At 34.3% G+C, this 21,629-nt stretch overlaps 1 protein-coding gene across 1 annotated transcript in view; it reads right to left on the bottom strand.

Moving 5' to 3' along the window:
• Positions 1-21,629, bottom strand: part of LOC131049383 (probable aldehyde dehydrogenase) — a 107,114-nt gene that overhangs the window by 30,782 nt on the left and 54,703 nt on the right. The window contains exons 3-9 of the mRNA XM_057983428.2: positions 16,395-16,498; positions 16,016-16,083; positions 12,157-12,214; positions 11,911-12,024; positions 2,443-2,526; positions 1,838-1,942; positions 484-597 (exon numbers count right to left, since the gene is read on the bottom strand). Coding sequence (XP_057839411.1) covers positions 484-597; positions 1,838-1,942; positions 2,443-2,526; positions 11,911-12,024; positions 12,157-12,214; positions 16,016-16,083; positions 16,395-16,498 — 647 coding nt within the window. The remainder of the gene's footprint in view (positions 1-483; positions 598-1,837; positions 1,943-2,442; positions 2,527-11,910; positions 12,025-12,156; positions 12,215-16,015; positions 16,084-16,394; positions 16,499-21,629) is intronic.

Genomic DNA, 21,629 nt, shown 5'->3' with positions numbered 1-21,629 from the left:
TGACAAGGTTATTTTTTGTTTGATCGAGATTGTAAATCTGTTCATATTTTGGTATGGCTGTCTGTAGCATTGTATAGAGTGGGGTATATGGGTTCTATGGTATTTCTTTAGTCTGTAAGGCTTTGGTGGTATGGTTATAGTGTTAATTTCTCTGAGTAAGACTTTGTTGCTGGTATAGTTGCAGCTATAATATTGTACTTTCTTCATAATGTTGCTGGGTTAGGGCCACATATATGGATCCACATTAATATAATTTTAAACAAAAACAATGTGAACTGCATGGGATGCAAGAAAATAGACAAATACATTATTAATGCAGCTTGATCAGTAACTATTAGTCTTGATAACATTATCCGGAACATTTTAAATTTCCTCTACATTTAACATAAACAAGCCTCAAAACCCTTGAATTAATCTTGATGTAGAAGACAACATCCACTAACGTTGTAAGATTGAAATTGCAATTAGAGAAAAATGGTTCACCTCCAACAAAATTTTATTCATGATTCTACCATCACAATTGACAAAATCCACATCTTCAAGAGGCAATCCACATTGATGAAGAAGCCTTAGCATTTGATCCATTACAATGCAAACCTGGAACAGAAAGAAGCATTTAAATCAATAGAAATGCAAAATTATTGCCTTTGTTTTTTGCATACATTGATAATTTTAATTCTGATATTAACAGACACCATAGACAATATGTCAGATCCTTTAAAAGTGTTAATTAGCTGCATTATACATTTATCAAGACAAATGTAAATTCAACATTAAAGATATGGAAGATGATACACACGGCTGTATATTCATTGTCAGAGCTACACGTGCATCAACAGAAAGTGAAGGATTTCATATATAAAAAATGTAGAATGAAAATGGAATTATAGAATCCTACAATTTTGAGGTTTAAATATGTACTTACACATGGCTGATGAAAATAAACATCCCATGTGTGCATAGAGGTTTAATAGATTAATTATGGATATAATGTGAGACATGCATGGGATATTTATTTAGGCCTTCAACGCTATGATGAGCTATTACATATGTCACATAGCAGGCATGAAATCCACCTATAAACTATCTTATGTTTTAGCTGTGAATTCGCCATTTGTTTCAAAAGCCTATCCTTTAATAACTGATGCTATCATATGCCAAGAATATTCAGTGCTACATTCCAAACAAGAAAACATTTAGAAGACAAAGCACATAATCTTACAACCGCAGAATCACATACAGTGAAATTTAAATGTTGATGCTCCCACTTATGTCATACTCTCAAGAAAGCTGCTAAAGCATTAGCCAAACACCATGGACTTAAAGCATGACCACTTTAATGAAATCTGTTCTTTATAAAGACCAAGAACAAAATTTATTGTATGCTAGCAATAAAAATTCCATCTTGCTATGGTAAAAGTCAGAGAAATTTGTAGGAATCCCTCTTTACACCTATGGTTCTTAAGGCACACAAAATCAGGATACCACCATATCATATTAAATCAACTATACACAAAAATATGTTGAAGGAAAATCATGATGATTGGATGGGTTTATAGATAATCTTGGTCTTAAACAAACAAGACAAATATTATATTAGCAGAAAATGTGAGAATTAAGTTCCATTTTAATGTAAGCATTATTGAATTCTAACACTAAAATATTGAAGTGCGTAAACTAGCAGTTTCTGCAAACAATAACAATTCCAAACAAAAATGAAGATGTCTCAGAAGTAAAGGGGTTTGCAAATCGCCAATTTATCCCTTGTTCCTTTGACCTTATGCAATAGTACAATACATGTGCAAAGAAATAAAAAACTCTCGGATGCTTTTTGGACCTTGCTATCAACTTTTAAAAGTGGCTTGTTGCCCATGTAGAGAGCACCCATAAGCTGGAGGACAGGTATCTCCAATGGAAAATTGAATGGTGTGATGATTGTGACCTGAAAAAAAAGGGGATCTTAGAATTTACATATGATAATGCCGAAGAATTATCAAAGAACACTTTCAAAGAAAAGCTAAACAAAACTACTGTAGAAGATGAGTGGAACATTCATTAGGAATAGAAAGAACAAATATTAAAAATTCTGAATCTGTGATGATTACCAAGAAACACTGGCTACTAGCATTTGTGTATGATAGAGGAAAAAGAAAGAAATTGTGTTAATGTCCATAAATGACCAAAAAATAGGTCTATTATAACAATGCTGAAATATATCCAATATCAATTTCTAACAATATTAAACAGAGCCATGCAAACCAAGCAAAATATTAAGGAACATTCATTGTGGCAGTTGCACAAACCCTAAATACACCACAAATGAAAGAACACAGTATATGTTAGATATTGTTTACCAGCTTTTTATGCCAAGCTACTAAATAAAAATTGCAGACTTGTGTTAGCTTACATTTTGTATCAAATACTTTTTTAAAGAAAACTTACAGGACCATATGGCCATCGTAACCCAGTACTTTGTTGTCCAAGATGATTTCCTGGCACTGCAAATGATCGAGCCAAAAAGCGGACCTATAAAAAAAGCATCATGTGATCACAGTGTCAACTTAAAGTTTAAACTGAGCTACCCGATAACAACCTATACTAATATTCATCAATACAATCACTGGTACTGTGAAGCAAAGCTATTGAAAGACATGAAACAATAAGCAAACACAATCAAAGATATCTCGTTAGATCAAAATTTTGAAATAAGGTTAATACAAAGACAAGCTAGAGAAAGCAATGAAGCTCATGAACTGGTTATTTATTCAATTTACTAAAATATGGAGGTGGAACCTACTAAGTTTGAAGAAACAGTTGAAAAATACGAATGAACTATAGCCATGGATGAAGAGATTGATGCTACTAAAAGAAACAAAATTTGGTAGCTTGTAATGCCATGAAAAGACAACAAAATTATAGGAACTAAATGGTTTTACAAAGTAAGCTACAAAAGTGATGGAACAATTAAAAGTGTAATGTCCCCTTTTTGGATTACCCTATAATTTGCCCATAATAAGCAGATACGTTATTGCTTGTGATTAATAGCAGATCTGATCTCGATTGCCGTTCTGAAGTTGCATGATGTTCTTTGATACTCTGACTTACATATTCTAATCGCTGTTTCTGCTTCTGTTTACCTGTTTTATCGCCGCAGTTTGGAATCACATAATTGCTGCTATTAATATATTTATGGTTTGCTGTTGCTGCTGTCTGTTAACTTGCTGCCCTTAGGATCTATTGCTGCTTGTGTCTGCTGCTACAGTATTTCTTTTTCCCTTTTTTCTGTCCCCCTCAAAGTCTTATCCTATTCTTCTTATATATCTCCTCTCATGTCTTTTCACCCAAAGAAGGTGACTTATCACAAGGGGTCGGCACTTCCAATTAAACACATATTGGGTTGGCCTTAATTAAAACATAGTTAATTTAATATTAAATCCTCTCAAGGAAGCGCTGCTCTAGGTAGGGTCGGCCCTCATTCTAATATTAATTAATTTAGTTTTTAATTAATTCCATTTGAATCCCCTTTGGAAATTAGCTGCCCTTAGGGTTTCTTAGCCAACCTTTATTGAATCGCTGTCCTGCTTGTCCTTAGAAAATAAATAATCGCTGCTTATTTTATTTATATCTTGGGACGGCCTATTTGTTCCTAATTCGGGGCATGACAAAAAGATACAAAGCTAAATTGGTTGCAAAAGGGTTTGCTCAAAGGTATAGTAAAGTTTATGAAGACCTGTGCATATGTTGCAAGGCATAAGATTGATATAATCATTAGCAGTACAAAAGGGATGAGAAGTACACCGGCTAGATGTCAAAAGTGCATTTTTTAATAGATACATTCAAGAGGAATATATGTGGATAGCCACAAGGATTGAAGAAGAAGCCAAAGAAGGATATGTTTATATATTGAAGAAAGCACCATATAGTTTGAAACAAGTAGCAAGAGCATGGTATTCAAGAATTAATACATGGTTGTTAGCAAATGGATATGTACAATGTAAGAATGAGCCCACATTATATTTCAAAAAGAAGGTTATGAAACATTTTTATGCATGTCAAATTGTTGATTTAATCTATACAAGGAACTCTAAAAAGATGAAGAAATGATTCAAAGAGGTAATGATGAGAGAGTCTAAAACGATTGATTTAAGTCAAATGCAATATTTTGTTGGGATGGAGGATCACATGGTAAGATCTTTATTTGTCAAGCTAAGTATGTGCAAGATATTTTAATGAGTGTAATATGCTAGTTTGTAAAGAGTTGAAGCATCAATTGCACATGGAGAAAAATTGATGAAAGATGAGCCACCAGAGATAGATGAAACAAAATACAGAATTATATTTGGGAGCTTGATGCAGTTGATCACTACAAGGCCAGATAATATGTTTGCAATATCGTTGGTTTCGATGTATATGAGTGAACCTCAATAAAGACAATTACAAGCAACAAAAAGAATACTCAAGTATGTCAAAGAAACACAGGAATAGAATCCATTATTATTCGGTTGAAGATTCAACATAGATTGGTTATTCAGATGCAGACTGGGTAAGATCATTGAATTATAGAAAGAGGATCAAAAGTAAACTAGCTAGATGAGAAAAGTTCTTTTTTGAATGGATGAATTGAAGAGGAATTATATGTGGATCAGCCACAAGGATTTTAAAAAGGCATAAAAGGATATGTTTACAGATTGAAGAAAGCACTCTATGGCTTGAAACAAGCACTAAGAGCATAGTGTTCAAGAATTGATACGTGGTTCCTAGTAAATGGATATGCGAAAAGTAAGAATGAACCAACACTATATTTTAAGAAGGTAATGAAACATTTTGTCTGTTTCTATATGTTGATCTAATCTATACAAGGACCTCAAACAGGATGAAGAAAAAATTCAAAGAAGCAATGATGAGTGTGTTTGAAATGACTGATTTAGAAATGATGCAATATTTTCTTGGCATGGAGGTATGCCAATCACATACCAAGATCTTTATTTGTCAAGTATGTGCAAGATATGTTAAGAAGTTTAATATGCTAGATTGTAAAGGAGCTGGTGCACCAATTGTACATGGGGAAAAATTGATGAAATAAAAAGGGTCATGAAAGATAGATGAAAAAATATAAAAGTATTGTTGGAAGTTAATACATTTGACAACTACAAGGCGAAATATTATGTCCACAGTATTATTGCTTTCAAGGTATATAACTTATTAAGCAAACCTACAAAAAGACATGTAGAAGATGTAAAAAGGATACACAGTTGAATCCATTATTATTCAGATGCAGATTGTGTAGGGTCATTGGATGATAAAAAAGATCAATGCACGTTTTACTGTCAGAAGTGGATTCATAACATAGAGTTCAATAAAGAAAAATATCGTGGCATTATCAGGTACAGAAGCAATAATATGTTGCATTTACAACATGTACACAAACAGTTTGATTGAGAAAAGTTTTGAAAGATCTAGAAAAACAAAGGAATCTACAATGATATTTTGTGGCAACGGTGGAGCAATACAGTTGATAAATAGTAGTATTTCATACAAGGACAAAACACATAGAATTGAAGCCCCATTGCATGGGAGAATTGGTACAAGAGATAAAAGTTGAAAAGATAAAAGATGAAATTCAGCTTTGCATGTTAGGAACAATTGGTGGATATAATGATAAAGGTCTTGTAAAGATATTATATTCAGGTTTGAAAACAAAGTTGCAGATACAAGGATTTGACATCAGTGGGAGAATGTAGGAAATTCTATTGTCAATCAACAGAATGCTGATGAAGTTAACTTGAAGGAGTAAACTGATGCCAACCAAGTTAGGAGAAAATGCTAAAGTAAAATTATCGATGCTGTTATTAAAGTTGAACAATTGTTATTGGAGATGAAAGTTATTGCTTGACGAAGATCTATATTTGTTGCTGAAAACATTTAGTTTGCTGGAATTTTGGGTGATAAGCAATTTTGTTTTGGGCGTGATTTTCCTGCAGTCCCAGATTAGTTGTAGGAAGATAAATTTATATATTTACTAAATGTTGTTTTAGAAAGAAGTCAAACACTATTTTTAGTGGGCATAATCTGCTGATTTATTCGCCTAGTTTTTCAAGTTTATTTTAGACTCAATCATCTAGTTGAAAGTCTACATGTAGGCAACTTAATTTAGGAGTATTTTGATTATTATTTATCGGTTAGAAGTGTGTAGCTCTATATCAAAATCATTGTTTTCCAGTTTGTAGTTAGAAGAAATTTTTCGGTAGAAATAAATCCTTTTTCAAAATAAATATGTTCTTCTTTGGTGTGTTAATTTTTGTGTAGACTCTGTTTCATATGAAATTTATTACCAAATTTACCCTAGAGAAATCTGCATTTGGAGAAAATTACCAATGTTCCACCGGTGTTGGGGATAGGGGGACGGGGGGACAAAGGGCCTAAGTTTGGGGACAGCGGCGGGGGGGGAGGGTGGCGGGGTGGTGGTGCTGATATAGTTATACATATACATATAGTACTTGAAAAACTAGTTTTGAAAAGATGTATAACAATATAAGAATTACATTTCAAATGAAACTATAGGAAATTTGAAATACTAAATCTAAATACCAAGATTTCTTCAATGCTAATTGCTAAATAAAATTTGACAAATGAAATTGTCAAATTGGAGATTTCTATTATATCGAAAATATGAATATCGAATGTCATATGAAATATCGCAAAGTCTATAAAGATGATTACATGATTCATCATTACAATGAGTAGCCAAATACAAATACTAATAGCAATAGCATTACAAAAGAGTCAAAGACAAAATGCCAAAATGACAAAACTCAAAATGTAGCGAATGGAGGCCTCTAATCATCTGCGAACTCCTCATCACTGGAATTGTTGGACTCCTGAAGATCAAGATCCCTCAAACTCACACCAACCAACCCTGCATCTGAAGTGGTAGGATCATCCTCATCAATCTGTGAAGATTCCTTTGGCTCTACATCCCATCGTGTTGTTGGACCTTGTACACAAGTGTCTTGTGGTCCATGAGACGCAAAGCACTGTGTACAACCACAAGCTTCTCTGCTCTCTTAGAGGTAAGTCTGTTCCTCTTAAGGTAGTGGATGAAGCTATATGTAAACCAGTTCCTCTCAGTAGCTGAAGAGATGGAAACTTGGGATAGCAGACAGATGGCTAGAGTGGTGGTCAAAGATTTCGAGCCATGACAATTCCACCACAAAAGTGGGTCCTCCTGTGCCATAGTTTCTATATCCATCTTTGCCGCATCTGAATAGCCTCTAAGAGTAGCAAATCTTCCCCACTCAGTGCAAATTGTGTCGACATCTTTGGAATCAAACATCTTCTCTATGCACCTAAAGAAACCCACCTTCACCTCATCATCCTGAATTTGTGTCACTCTACCCGATCTAGCCTTGTACCACTTAGGATTCAAGGCAAAGGTAGCCATATGCAAAGGAGTGTTCAACTTGTCCCATTTGTGCTGAATGATAGGCCGGATGTGTTCATTGTAGAATGCTAGAGAGGGGTCCTTCACTCACGCAACATCGCTCATCTGGTCAAGCATTGAGTCAAAGCACTCGTACATCTCTCCAAGGTTAGGTGCATCCCCATCCCCATATCTGATCACCTGGAATACTAGAGAAATGATGGAGACAATGTATTTTCCATCAATCCAAAACACTTCACTCTTCACTATCTCCTTCACCCTTCTCCCCTTCTCTGTCTTGGCCTTAGCCCACCTATTCCACTCATTAGTCATAACCATGAGTTGCAATGCCTCTTGCAACTCAATCATTCTCTCCAAGAGAATGAAATAGGATGCATATTTGGTCTCAACTGGTTTCACAAACTCCTTCGCGAAGGTCCTGAAGAGTGCATGTGAAGTGTGGTGGTTGCAGATAAACATCTGCAAATCTTTAGCATTGGTGACCACTCCTCTAATCCATTCAATCTTCCCCGTGTCCTTGAGTGCATTGTTCATGGCATGCACACAACATGAGGTCCACCAAATGTGTCTATAGGCTGCCTCAATGAGTCTCCCTGCTGCTCTACACACATGGGCTGCATCTGTCACTACTTGGACCACATTTTGTGGCTCAACCTCCTCAATAGCCTCCCTGAGGACTTGAAACTGAAAATCAGCATCTTTGCTATGCCCTGTACAATCAACTACTCTAAGGAAGTATGGGCCCTCTGCACATGTGACCATGATGTTGATGAGTGGACGATGGCTAATGTTTGTCCACCCATCCATAACTATGCTGCACCTAGATGCCACCCAACATGCCTTCATCTTCTCCATCAAAATATTGATCTTGGAATAGCACTTATCCAAGATCGAGGTCCTCATTTTCGTCTCACCTGGTGGCACATAAGATGTTCCTCCCTTCCCAACGATAGCCATCATCTCCCTATAATAAGGAGAGTGTGTAACATGAAATGGAATGCCATTGGCAAAGAAAAACTTGCTAATGGATTCATCTATCTCATCTCTTAGCTGCACATTAAAAATATCAGCAATGGGGTTTCTCCGTGATGTCTGCAACCCGTGTTTCCCTACCCTAGCGGCACTAGAAGTGGAAGTGGATGGAAATCCAAACATCATTCCTCTCGTTTGTGAAGCATGAGAAGTATGTGGCGGATGCTAACTGTGCTGAAGAGCTGCCCTTGCAAACAAAGTAGTAGGCACTGAAAGATTTGTGTCATCTGGAAACCCCCAAAGTTTGTTAAACTCAATTTTGTATTGTATATTTTTAGGTTCCTTCAAAAACTTACAATGATCCACGCCTTTTCCTGTCCAAAAAAGAAAGTGTGCATTCACCCTAGTGATGCTACCAAACCATTCAGTCCCACAAATGTTGCACTTCCACTAACTTGTTCCCCCACCTGAACGTGATGTGCCTTGTACTCTTGAAGCAAACTGTTTGAAAGGAGACTTAGAATCAAAAGCACCCTTAGCATACTATGCCAACAACTTTGACGGGCAACCTGTACTAGCTGGTGCACTCGCCACGGAACTAGATTGGGCTCCAGGATCAGCCCCATGGTCACCCCCCTCGTTTTCAACCTGAGGTTCAAATTTTGAATCATGTTCACTATGAGAATGGATTTCCATCTCATCCTCACTCATGTCTTGGAAGCTCATTGTGAAATGACATTGCATTTCACAAAATAAAAATAAAAATAAAATCAGCCTAGTTTAACAAATAAATTTATTTTCTTGTTCATCTCAAAATCAGATTTGATGTTGAGATGAATTGGAAAAAAAAACAAATTTAAAGCTAAACAGCAAAGAACTGAAAAATGACATTGAAAACCAGAAAAAAAAAAACAAAAAAAAACAAGAAAAACCCTACCTTGTGCTTGAAAAATCTCTCCAAAATGCAGTAGAATCTTCTTCCTCCTCTTCTTCTTGCTCCTTACTTTAATCACACTTGCAATCACTTTTCTCACTCCTTCAATCAGTCTTCTACAAATTTTTCCTCCTCTTCAGCTTGCTGGAAAAAAAATTAGTCTTTCAAAATGAGTGAAATCAAGAAATAAAATGGTTGTGTTGTTTTGGGGGAAGGGGTAGGGCCCATGTCAAATTAGGGTTACCTCCCAACCCCCAAAAATCTAACTTTTTAAAAAAAAATTTATTTTTATTTCTGCATTTGACGTGGGGCGACGGTAGACGTCTAGGCGTCTCCCACCCCTCGAGAAACGCCTCCATGTCTCCCAAGGAGACTTGGGGACGTCCCCATGTCTCCACATCTCCTAGGGAGATGCAGAGACGTTTCCCCGTCTCCGACGGAGCTCCGGTGGCGGTGGTGGGATGGCGGGAGACGTCGCATCCTCGTTTCCCCATCCTGGAAATGTCCATCTCTGAAACACAACCCAAAGTGGGGGGAAACGCGTTTCTGTGGAACGCTGAAAATTACCACAAGGGAAAGACCTACTCAATATGCAATTTTACAAGCTTGCTACCTTTGTGAGGCCCATTGGGATGCCAATCACAACCAATAACATCCAAACACTTATAAATTCCCTCAACATTATAGTGAAAAAGTGTTAATCTCAACACCCATATGCCAAATGGCACTATGAAGTTATGATACTCAACTAGCTGGTCCAAACTCCCAAAATACTCGTTCTAAGCTCCAATGGTCATGAAAATAACTGACAAAGGATTAAAAATTCTCCCATCACCTTTTTGAGAAACAACATGCACATTAAGACATGTTTTGGGCTCAAATTTGAAGTCCAAATGACAAGAATATAGAGAAAAATGTCCAGTCTAGATAAAACTGTTAGTTCATGCAAACCAGCAATTACAAAATTCAATTGACAAAAACTAAAGCACCCCTTCAATGCTCAAATTGTCCCATTTTGAAAAGCCATAACTTTTGCCTATGGACTCAAAACAAGGTGTAACTGAATATGTAAAACATATACAACTTTGGATGCAATCAAAACACTGCTTTTGACCCTGCAAGACAATTGCATCTATGAGGCCAAAACCATACCAACCACTCAAAAATAATAATTGAACTCCAACATCTGATCTTGATGATGAAACAGATCCATTTTTGGATCATTTTCCTCACTTCTGCTAATTTTTTCTGTAGAAATTCCTGTTCTCCGAAAAAAAATAATTGCATCTTCAATTGTTTTGTTGTTTGCTCTTAATTTCCTTTCATGTTCAGTTTAAAGTTTAAACTTTAAAGTGATTGCCTAAAGTGTATGTTACTTAATTTCTTCATTTAGATCTGTATGTTGATGACTATTCTATCGTATAACCATCATCTAAGTTACCGGGTTCACTAGTTTCTTGGCCGGATCCAGGTCTGGTTCACATCAAATACGGGTATTGGTTTGGTACGCGTTTGGGTTCGCTAGCTCTATACAGTGTATATTTTTTATCTCATGTACTTTTTCCCTTACAGATTGCATCCTCTGTCCATTCCATAGATGCCAACAACATGAACAGAGTAATCTTTCAGCACCCATGTCTACAGCTCCGACAGCTTCTCCTGAACAAATGTATCAATCAGCTGATTCAGCTCCTTCCAAATTGGCTGCAACAGCATCTTTGGAGGCTCTCCCAGGTCTCCATTGTTAGGAAAATGTGAACCTTTCATTTTCAAAAGCTCATCTATCTCCACTAGAGCATTAAGGAATTTTCGACTGGATGTTTGGACATGGAAACATTTATATTAATTTAAATTTAATAAGTGAAATATTTATATTACTTTCATACAAGGTGTGTGGCGGGGTCGTAGACCCACCATGCACCAAGCAATGGCTTTCAGTGCATGGTGGGCCTACGGTCCCGCCACGCACTACCTGCACAAGGAAAGGCAAGATAAAGGGAGATGGAGTGCAGATTTGTAGACCCAAACTCCACCATGATTTGGTGTAGTTCGGGTATATATATATATATATCACATAATTAAAGATAAATAACAAAATATAACTATTAAATTTGAAAGTAATATAAATATTTCACTTATATATATATCTATATACACTTACAAACCCAAACAAACCCAAACCCCCAAAAAAAATTTAGCCAAACCAGCGGCAAACCCGAACCCGAACCAGCGACTTAGACCATCATTAATTACAGATCACTGTCTTGAAGTAACAAAGATATCATTTGCCTCTAGTTATTAATTGGCCATAAGGCCTACAACACATTATAAGCCATACCACCCAAAGGTCATACCTAACATCATAATTACAGAATAATACATAATGTATTGAACCATCCTAGCTAAAAAAGTTAATTTCATACCATTCAAGTCCACTGTGAGCACAGAGCTGTAGCCTACACTTAGGGAGAATTTGCAAAAGAAATAAGGAGGCAATTCAAATAGCAAATAGAACCAAAATTCAATTAGGAAACCATCACAACATTGGAAAAAGAAAGGATACCTGGTCCCCAGAAAAGTTCTCAAAGAATGTTTGTGTAACAGTGACCTCAGCTAGTGCTTGAGCAAAACTCTTAGGAGATACCCGTTGTATCAATCTTGCAAAGAAATGTGAAACCTGAAGGATCAATAATCAAATGAATGAGTTTTTAGCGTGATAAAGAAAAATTTAAATCCTTTAAAAGAACATACAAATGAAGTAATATATCATGCATCTTATAGTTCTACCACAAGAAGAATTCACAATTACCTCAGGTTGTTTCAAGGCAGCAGCAGCCTTTGCAGAAATATCTCCATACAAAAGATACCTGCAATAAGAAAACAATGACTAACGTATTCTTATATTGAATTCAGTTCTTTAAAGTTCCCACTTTGCTGCCCCTCAATTGAACAATGCAAGACAAAAGATACTGTAATCATAAATGATGAGCCCGTACAACAGAATATACGTTTGACTAATAAACTCAGAGATTGCATTTTTTTAATGATAGAAAACCCTAACTTGTGATAGATCACTGATGTATTTTTGTTTCAGTGCTGTTTGTATATGATAAAAGATCTAACTTGGTGATGAGCTCACAATTTTGAGCTTTTTTGAATCTGTTAAAGCACAATCAAATTCGTATCTGACAATATAAAATATTTGCAATTTCACGTGGACCCTAATAAACTGTCATTATCAAGCAAATTAAAAAAGTAAAAAACCATTTATGTACCCTACACAAACTCCATATTTTGAATAGGTTTCACCAATTGATGATGTTTACAGTTGGACCTCATATAATACAAGATTTAATTATTAATTGCATGGATTACCAATTTACAGATATATGCAAGGACATGGAGTGGCCTATTTGCTTAAGCCACTTGTTAGCTATTTTTTGGTTTTTTGGTCATTTAGTTTCAAAAACTCCAAGACTTTATTATTGTTGGTTTTATTAGTCTAGACTGTTTTCTGATATTAAAGACTGGACTGCTGTTATTGTGTTGTTAATGTGCTGTTAATAGCCTGCTGAAGCTGCCTACGGGTTTTGTCTAAAGGGTCAGCACCCTAGTTTTGCTGCTTTTTAATATCAAAAACATAGCAGGTCATGAGCACTTGGGGTTCATCATGGGATTTTCAAGTGTAATGCCACTATGGTTCACATAACAAAAAATTTAATTGATGATCAAGAATTTATTCTTATTTGATGGCTTACTATACATTTCCATCATTGTTTTCCTATGTCTACTTTAATTAAATCTTCCTTGATATGGACAAAGGGTCTTTTATGTAAAATGATGTCAATATTTTTGTCCATATGTGTGCAACATCAAGAATCCAATCATACATTTTCAGAGCAACACATTAACACTATCATCCTGTAGATTGTGGTCATAGTCGAATTCAATTGCCCAATGTTTAAACATTGCATACAGTATGATTATTTGCAAAAGATATTGAGACAAGAGGTGGGTGTTTATTATGGTTTTCATTTTTTTTTGAGATAAATCTGATACCTATCCTCTGATCAATCAGTCCTTGCTTGCTACTATCTTGTCATATCATTTGACATTAAGTGTTGCATTATAGCAATTTATTATTACAAGGACTATTTGCTTGTATACACCAGAAGGATCGAAGGATTATCCATTGGTTTTTCCCAAAATAAGTTGTAAAGCCATAGTCAAGGAGGGTTTGATTATGATATGACAAACTTGTATTTTCCAAAAAAGATAATATATAATGATTCAAGCAATCATAATCTCATGTCCCTTTTCCCAAATTAAAATTGATTGAATAATTGGAGGGAAATTTAGGATCCAAGGGCCCAAATTGAAAAGGTATATTAGGGAGGTGCCTATCTTCATTTGGTGATCATTCAAATTAACCTTTAACCATCCAATTTTTAGATCTAGGCAGTTAGTTAAATCTAGGACATCCAACAGTGAAAACCCTTTATTTGTTTAAGGTTTGAGAAAACAAAAATGCTCTTGAATTCCACAATGGGGATCAAGGACGAAACACCCTCTTTTCCCATTTTGGGTGATTCCATCCGGGGATCACAATTGTGCTGATTTATTGAGGATATGAAGATATTTTTCAATTTGCTATAGCGCTGCTACAGTATTTGCTGCTAATTTTTTGAGATTTAAGCAAGATTCCAGCAAGAAGCAATTAGTTTGCAAACAAAATTGGTGATTGGTGTTTTCTCATTGTAGTATAGTGGTGAGCATTGCTGCATGTCACACGAGTGAGCCAGGTTTGATCCCCGGCAATGATGCCAAATGTTTACTCATGTATTCTATTTATCAGATTTACAGAGTAAACAGAAATATAGAATTACAAAACATAGTAAAATAAATTACTTGCAAACATTTTATTATCATTTGTCAGATATGCACTGAGTACAGGATATCATAAGAGCAGTCCCTGACTGAGAATAACAAGTACACATATATAGTAGACCAATGTTGGTTAAGGCTACCAACCGTCGGTAACTACTAATTGACAACTAATAACCAGTTGGGGACTAACACAAACAAGTACAAAACATAATTATTTTTTACATAGCCGACTATAACATATTTATTTCATTCCCTTGCCAACTACAATTGGCACTTGGGGGGTTTCAATGTTTGATTTTCAAAAAAATTATTGCCGTTGCTCCTCATCATTTCTAGCTAGATCTAAGGCACCATACTGAGGAGGAATTTATTGTCAATGTCTATTTCACTTTCAAACCCTAGTCACTGGGCTACAAGCATTTTCTGCATTTTTTGGTGGCTGATTATCAACATTTTATGCAGAATCCAGGTGCCATATCTGGGACATTGTTATCATCAATCATTTTTCAAACGTTTGCATGCACATCGGTAACTGTTTGCTTAGCATTTATTGCAAACCAGTGGAATACCAGCACTCATCAACCATCAAACCTTTAAAATCATAGCAGTCATTTGTCATCATTCTATATTGTGTACCAAGATAAAGAAGGGTTTGATCAAACTTGGAGGAGCTGTACCAGCATTAATTGCTGCTGCACAACTACTTTTTACAACATTTTATCAGCTGCCAGAGTCTTAAAATCCCTGCTGCGACCTACAGCAGTTGATACCAAGTATTGGAGAGTTTCAAAACAAAATAGTATTCTTCAAGGATATCTAGATCTCCATTTTGTAAGTGGTCTTTTATTACTAAAATCAGAAAAAAATAGTTTCACACATTGTAATCTTTTCCAGCTTGGTGGGCAAGAAAAATCAGATCTCTGAGAGTTCCCAAATTGACTATGTGATATGGAACGATGCTGACATTATTACGTTAATTCATATCTGAGCGTTTGGAGTTACTAGTGTTTATGACAGCAAATGTAATTGATGAAATTGATCAGAAGTGTTGAATCAGCAATTGAGAGTTTGCTAAAGTGTTTCCAGTCAACTGTTTTAGGATTTTATTAGTTGTTCCAGCTTGGCTTGGTTTCCAAATTAAAAAAAAAAAATACAAAAATTTATAAAGTTGCACGAAGTATTGCATATTAAGTTCAATATTATTGTTCCTGGTTATTTTAAGATGGAGAACATCAATAGACAAAAATGTCCAAAAATAATTTAAGATGAATGCTAGATATTAAGTGGGAATGTGAAAACAAAAAGAATTGAACAAATGGATCAATGAAGTGACAAAAATCCAAATGCCATTAAAAACAAGTCTGCTTTTTGTAAGTGAAATTTTTTCGCTGTTAAAAACAGCTATGGGCTGTCAAGGAGATTTTGAAATCTCCAGGACAGTCGAGATCCTGAGAACATCAGGGCATCCCCACAGCATTCCAAAATGAGTGGATGCCCCCAATTTTCACATTTTTTTGTGACAGGGCATGTCTTTGGGGTACACTCATTTGTTAGACCACACAAATCTGCAAACAGGAAGCTCCTAAGTAATAGATACATTCTAATTTTGTTGGCACACGTTCCGCATAAGCCCTTACTGTTTATAAAACATAATTGAGGTCCCTCTTTAAGAACTGCAAAATGCAGATGATATACACATTCTATCTTCTAATTCTCGAACAATATTTGTACACACAACATGAAAGCAATAAAAGATATTTCAGAAAGCTCTAGTAACACACCTTTCAGGATTTTTTAATGGATTGTGTAATCCGTATTTAGGGCATGAACGCAAGCTCTCAATAAATGGCTGCAGGCAACATCATGAAACAGAGAGCAACAAGAAAGCGCAAAAGGAATATTAGATTTCTTAAGTACTAAATATTGCATTAAAGGGCATAACAGACATAACAATCCAACCCAAGTTATCTTTCAGGAATGTATAGCAAAACTAGAAAACAATTCCTATAAGAAAAGCATATATTACTGTTCACAGTGCAAAGGTAGAGTACCTTAGTGATTTAAAAATCAGGCTTCATCTACTATTTAAAAGAAAGGGCAAAATTATGCTGACAGATGGGGGAAATTTTTTTACTAAACATTGCAGATCATTACACTCACTTGAATCTCAGCTGCAGAAGAATCTGGTACAGCAATGAATTTTTCTCCATTCAAAGGGTCCACTATCTCACTCCAATTTGAGGTGCCTTTCCACTCTCCCTGCACTACAGGTGTAAAGAAATTTGGATCATTTAAAATGCCTTAAATCTTGGAACAAAGATTCCAAACATTGCCATCATTAGAATATTTCCTGACAATTCCATTTCAAAACTAAATGTTCATAAAAAAAATGCATGTTATGTTTATCTATGTCTCAGTTTGAGATCATTCTTCAGGGTATGAACCAGGTGGATTCTACAAATAGACACAATAAAGTAAAACAAATGGACTTATCTCTCCATTTAAATTTATGAACTTTGTTTTTTTGATCTACAGAGAAAAAATATAACAGACCCTCATTTTAACACAGTAAGGGTGACTCAAGAATTCTCTCCAAATTTAATTACCTTTAAAGTCTTATGTACTTAGCATGTTATTATTCTAATAAGAACAATGGAAGGTTACTGGGACTCGAGTATATTGGAAACCTCTCTTTGCAATGTGCTGCCTGCTGGTTGAACTTTCCTACCTAAATTAAGGCTATGTAACTTAACTTCTTATACAATTTTCTTTGGGCTAAAACTAGCACTTACACCAAAAGGAGGTGCAATGGTTACAATAGCAAGATATACTTTGAATAATATATTGGAGGCGAAAGTAAAAATTGCTTTCATTAATAACAAATATATAATATATATAATATAAAATGAATTGATTTTGAAATGTAGAAAACTAAAAGTGAACAATGCAAATTAATTTAAAACCCTAAGTTGCACATGAACATATAGAATTAAAAAAAGGGAATAAGAAATTAAATTTAGGTAGCTTTTGAAAGAGTTTCTAATTTTAATGTATCATTAGACATCGATTTTTTCAAATTATTTTTAAATAAAATATTTACATTAAAAAAACTCTCTTAATTTTGTATCCAATTGTTTTTTCAGATATATTTAAAGTTGTTTTATTTTATCTAAACCTATTTAAGAATCTTGAAATAGTATTTAATTTATTCTTTTGGTTCATAGACTCATTTTTTATTTACATACATAATTATTCTATTTTGCTTCAGGACTACTTAAGGTTTGTTTTATTTTTATTTACAATTAGGTAGTATTACAGAGCTATTTGGGTAACAAAATAATATTTTTTAGAGCGTCTCCAAATTTCAACATATGGAAATTGGGAAAAAGAAAGATGAGGGAATGAGAGAATTAGAAAATAATCTTGAATAGCATTTGAATAAGTTACGAATTTTAACGTATCATAATTGGAAATCGATTTTCTCTTTACTGATGCTTACTTTTGTATGCAATTGTTTTCTAACGTATATTTGAAATTGCTTTAGTTTATGTAAGTCTATTTAAAAATATTTAAAAATTATTTATTAATTTTTTATTCATAGAGTCAATTTTTATTTAATAAATATTATTCTATTTTACTTCAAAACTATTTAAGACTTGTTTTATTTTTATTTACTTAAAAAATATTTTTTATTTATTTAAAATCAATTTTTTTTTTATCTAACTAAAATAAATGAGACTACTTTATTTACTTGAGAATTATTGTATTTTATTGATAAAATATTTTACATTTTTTACTTTATTTTAATTCGAAGAAGCTACTTTTACTACACTTCAAAAATATTGCAATTTAAAAACCCAAACAACAATAGACCTTAATAGAACATTATTTGCTTGTCCCAAAACTCAAATTTAGATTCATATAATTATTCTTTCGTGGTGAAGCTAGACACAAGAGGATACCATTTATGTTTTCTATATGAGAGGAAAGAATGGGCGAAACCTCAATAGTGGGGCAATACGTCATCTCTAGGCCCCACTTCTATGCCAATTAAATATTTACATTAACTCAAAACTGTGCGAGGAAGTTTCAACCAACTTAAAATTGTTTTAGGCCGTGACACACTTCCTATGGGAAGAAAGCTTAGTTTTATTCCAAAATAATTTCCATGTCTATAAAAAATAACTCTTTAAATAAAAACAAACAATAAATAGAATAAAATGATTTTTACAATAAATAAATCTTTTTAAAGATAAATATACTAATTAAATTTCAAATATATAATAGTGAATTATGAGATAACTTCTTATATTATAACCAATTTCTATTTAAATATAAAAATTATAAATAATACAAATATTATTTATTTTAAAAATGAAAAAACAAAATATGAATATATTATTACATAAATATATATTTTTTATTTTAATTAAAAAAAAAAAGAATATATTATTATTATATAAATATATATTCTTTATTTTTATTTAAAAAAATTAACAATACATTATTATTCTATATCGATATATAATATAAGAAAATGTTAAAAAAAATATTATCATCTCAAATGTCAAACTTCTAAATTCTTCATAAAATTCTTTTGAAGATTATCTATTAAAATGAGATCAATTGTAATCTTTAAATATTGAAAAATGACGATGAAAACATAAAATTATTACGTATCACATTATTTTTTTTAAATGATAATATTTTTAGCCTTATAAGGTCATATTACAAAATTGGCAAATCTATGAAAAGTTTAAAAAGACAAATAAAATATTTTATAGCTGCCTTTTAATCTCGGCAATCCCATTTTCTGTACGGGAGCATAAGTGAAATTAACGGTAATACCAGTAAAGAAACCCTAATCCCTACCGATCCATCACAACTTATACACAACATTCAATGGTTTAAAGGGAATTGTTGTGACCTTTTCACACATCGCCCCATTGCTAACGGGGACCCCCTCTTTGCCAGCTTTCTGCATTGTTAGGTTAGGGTTTTGGCTACTTAGTGAGCAGTTTTGCGTTTTCCGTGCCCAAGTCTCGGAGTTTTGATCATGCCTAGTGCCGTCTAGGGTTTTTGAAGTGCTAGGATCAAGTTGCAAAAGATGATATTTTAATGATCCTAAGTTTTGCTGAGTGTTAGACCTATTGAACGTTAACGTGTTTTTAAACACGCGCATCAGTAATTTTAAAGTGCCAAGGTATTCACAGACCTTTTGGAGTTGTTTTCTCGCTCCTAAGGTATTATTTAAGTTGGTTTCGCACTTTATTCCAATATTTTCCTAGCGTTTCGCTCATATTTTTGGAAAATTAATATAAGTCCAGTCAAATTTAAAGTCGCTAAGTGATTTTGAGTGGTTAAAATGATAAAATCCTAAGGGAAATCCTTATTCCAAGGGTTAAAGGGTCAAAATCCATGCTAGAGGAGATTTTCCCCTCACATTCCAGACTACCCAACCCATTCCCCACTCAAAATCCATACTACACGTGGGTTTCCCCTGGAATCCATACTGGCTACTAATTTCCCCATTGTTTATCCACACCTGGGTCGAATTTCCCTTGGAAGTGCTAAAATTTAGCAAAGTGTCAACATTTATCCAGACTGCCATTGAATTTCCCCGCGGACTGGAGTGCAAGGATAATTCCATGCTTGGGTCGATTTTCCACCAGGATTTTTGTGACAACTAAGTAAGGATTTTTGTCCGGATTTTTATCCAAACAGAGGTCGATTTTCCCCTGAGCATTTTTGTAAGGATTTTTGTCCGGATTTTCATCCAGACAGGGATCGATTTTCCACTGGGAACATTATAAAGAGTTTTGAGTCTGGATTTTTATCCAGACTGAGGTCGAATTTCCACCAGGGAGGTATTTTTCCAAGCTAAGTGAGTTTTAAGTGTGGATTTTTGTCCAAACTCATATCGAATTTCCCCTGGGGGGTGATTTTTGCAAAATGGGTGCATTTTTGTCTGGATTTTTGTCCAAACTCACATCGAATTTCCCCTAGGAAGGTTTTTATGTGCATTTTGATGAAATTGAGCATGGATTTCTATCCAAGCAAGGGTCGAATTTCCCTTATGGGGTAAATTTTGACACTTAAGCGATTTTTAAGGGATTTTTCAATCCCAACCTATAGCGATTTTCCCCTGGAGGCTTTATTTTGGATTTAAATTGAAATATTTTAATAAATAAGCCCCATTTTAATTGCTTTTAAATAATTATTAATGATTATTTAAAATTTAATAACTTGCAATAATTATTAAATGTTTGAACCTTCTAGAAGCAAATCAAGGTTTCACCAAGCAAGTATTTATACAAGTGTTTTTTATCCCACATTGCTTGTGTGGTGAAAGAGGGAGGTGAAAGCAAATATATGAGAGGAACTTCAGCATTATTTTATTATTATTTCTGCCAGGTGTCTCAATGAAAGCGATTTTTCTCCAAGTTGGGCAAATTTTTTAACAAGGCGTTTTGTGAAGTGTGGGATTGAGGATTTATTTTCCTCCATTTTTTCCAGCTTGCTAATCTATTCCTCTTGGCTGCCATTAAAGACCAGTTTCAGATTTTCGATTTTGCTAAGTTTGGCAATTTTTTCCAAATTTAGCATTTTTTGGTGAAAGTTGGCAATTTCATGGTTGGAGACTTGGGCGATTTTTCCTCCACCATTTGTGCTTGCTGTTCAGACCTTCATTGCTGCAGATTGCTGCCATTGACAACAATTTTCAGATTTTCCATTTTGGCGCTAGACTTGGGAAAATTTATATTTTGCTTGGGAGGTGTTTTGGTGCCATATTTTGATGATTTTCATGCATGTTTTGTGGCTGCCATCATTTCCAGCCTGCTGATTCACTTCAGATCTGAGGTTTGCTTCAGATTTTGACTTCCATTAATGGCTGCCATTAATTTTCAGACTTAAGTTTTTATTGCCCAGCCAATTCCAACTTAAGCATTTAGCATTTGGAGGTGTTTTATGGAGTTTTTTGTGTATTTTTTAGACCATTTTATCACTGTTGCAGGTCTGAAACTCCATTGTTAGGTGGTTGTCCTCAGAAATTTTCATTTCCAGCCACCTAACCAATTTTGGCGAATTTGCTTGGGGTTGTTTCCTTAGCAATTTTTCATCATTTTCAAGGATTTAAACCACTTTGCAAGGTGCTGGTAAGTCTGAAGTATCCGATTTTCAGACTTGTCCTCAGAAAACTAATTTTTACCAGCCATACTTACATTCCAGAAAATGATTGTTTTCATCAATAAAACTGATTTTTATTGATTTTATGTGCATTTTAAAGATTACAACATGTTTTTGAAAGTTTGATTTTTCAAGTTGTCTTCAGAATTTTGACCTCCATTGTTGATTGCAAAAGGTGTCTTCAGACATTCATTGTGTGAAAACACA

Source organism: Cryptomeria japonica, chromosome 3 (assembly GCF_030272615.1).
Source record: "Cryptomeria japonica chromosome 3, Sugi_1.0, whole genome shotgun sequence".
NCBI classification, from domain to species: Eukaryota; Viridiplantae; Streptophyta; class Pinopsida; order Cupressales; family Cupressaceae; genus Cryptomeria; species Cryptomeria japonica.
The sequence above is the reverse complement of the archived record's forward strand: the minus strand, read 5'-3'. Positions and strand labels throughout refer to the sequence as shown.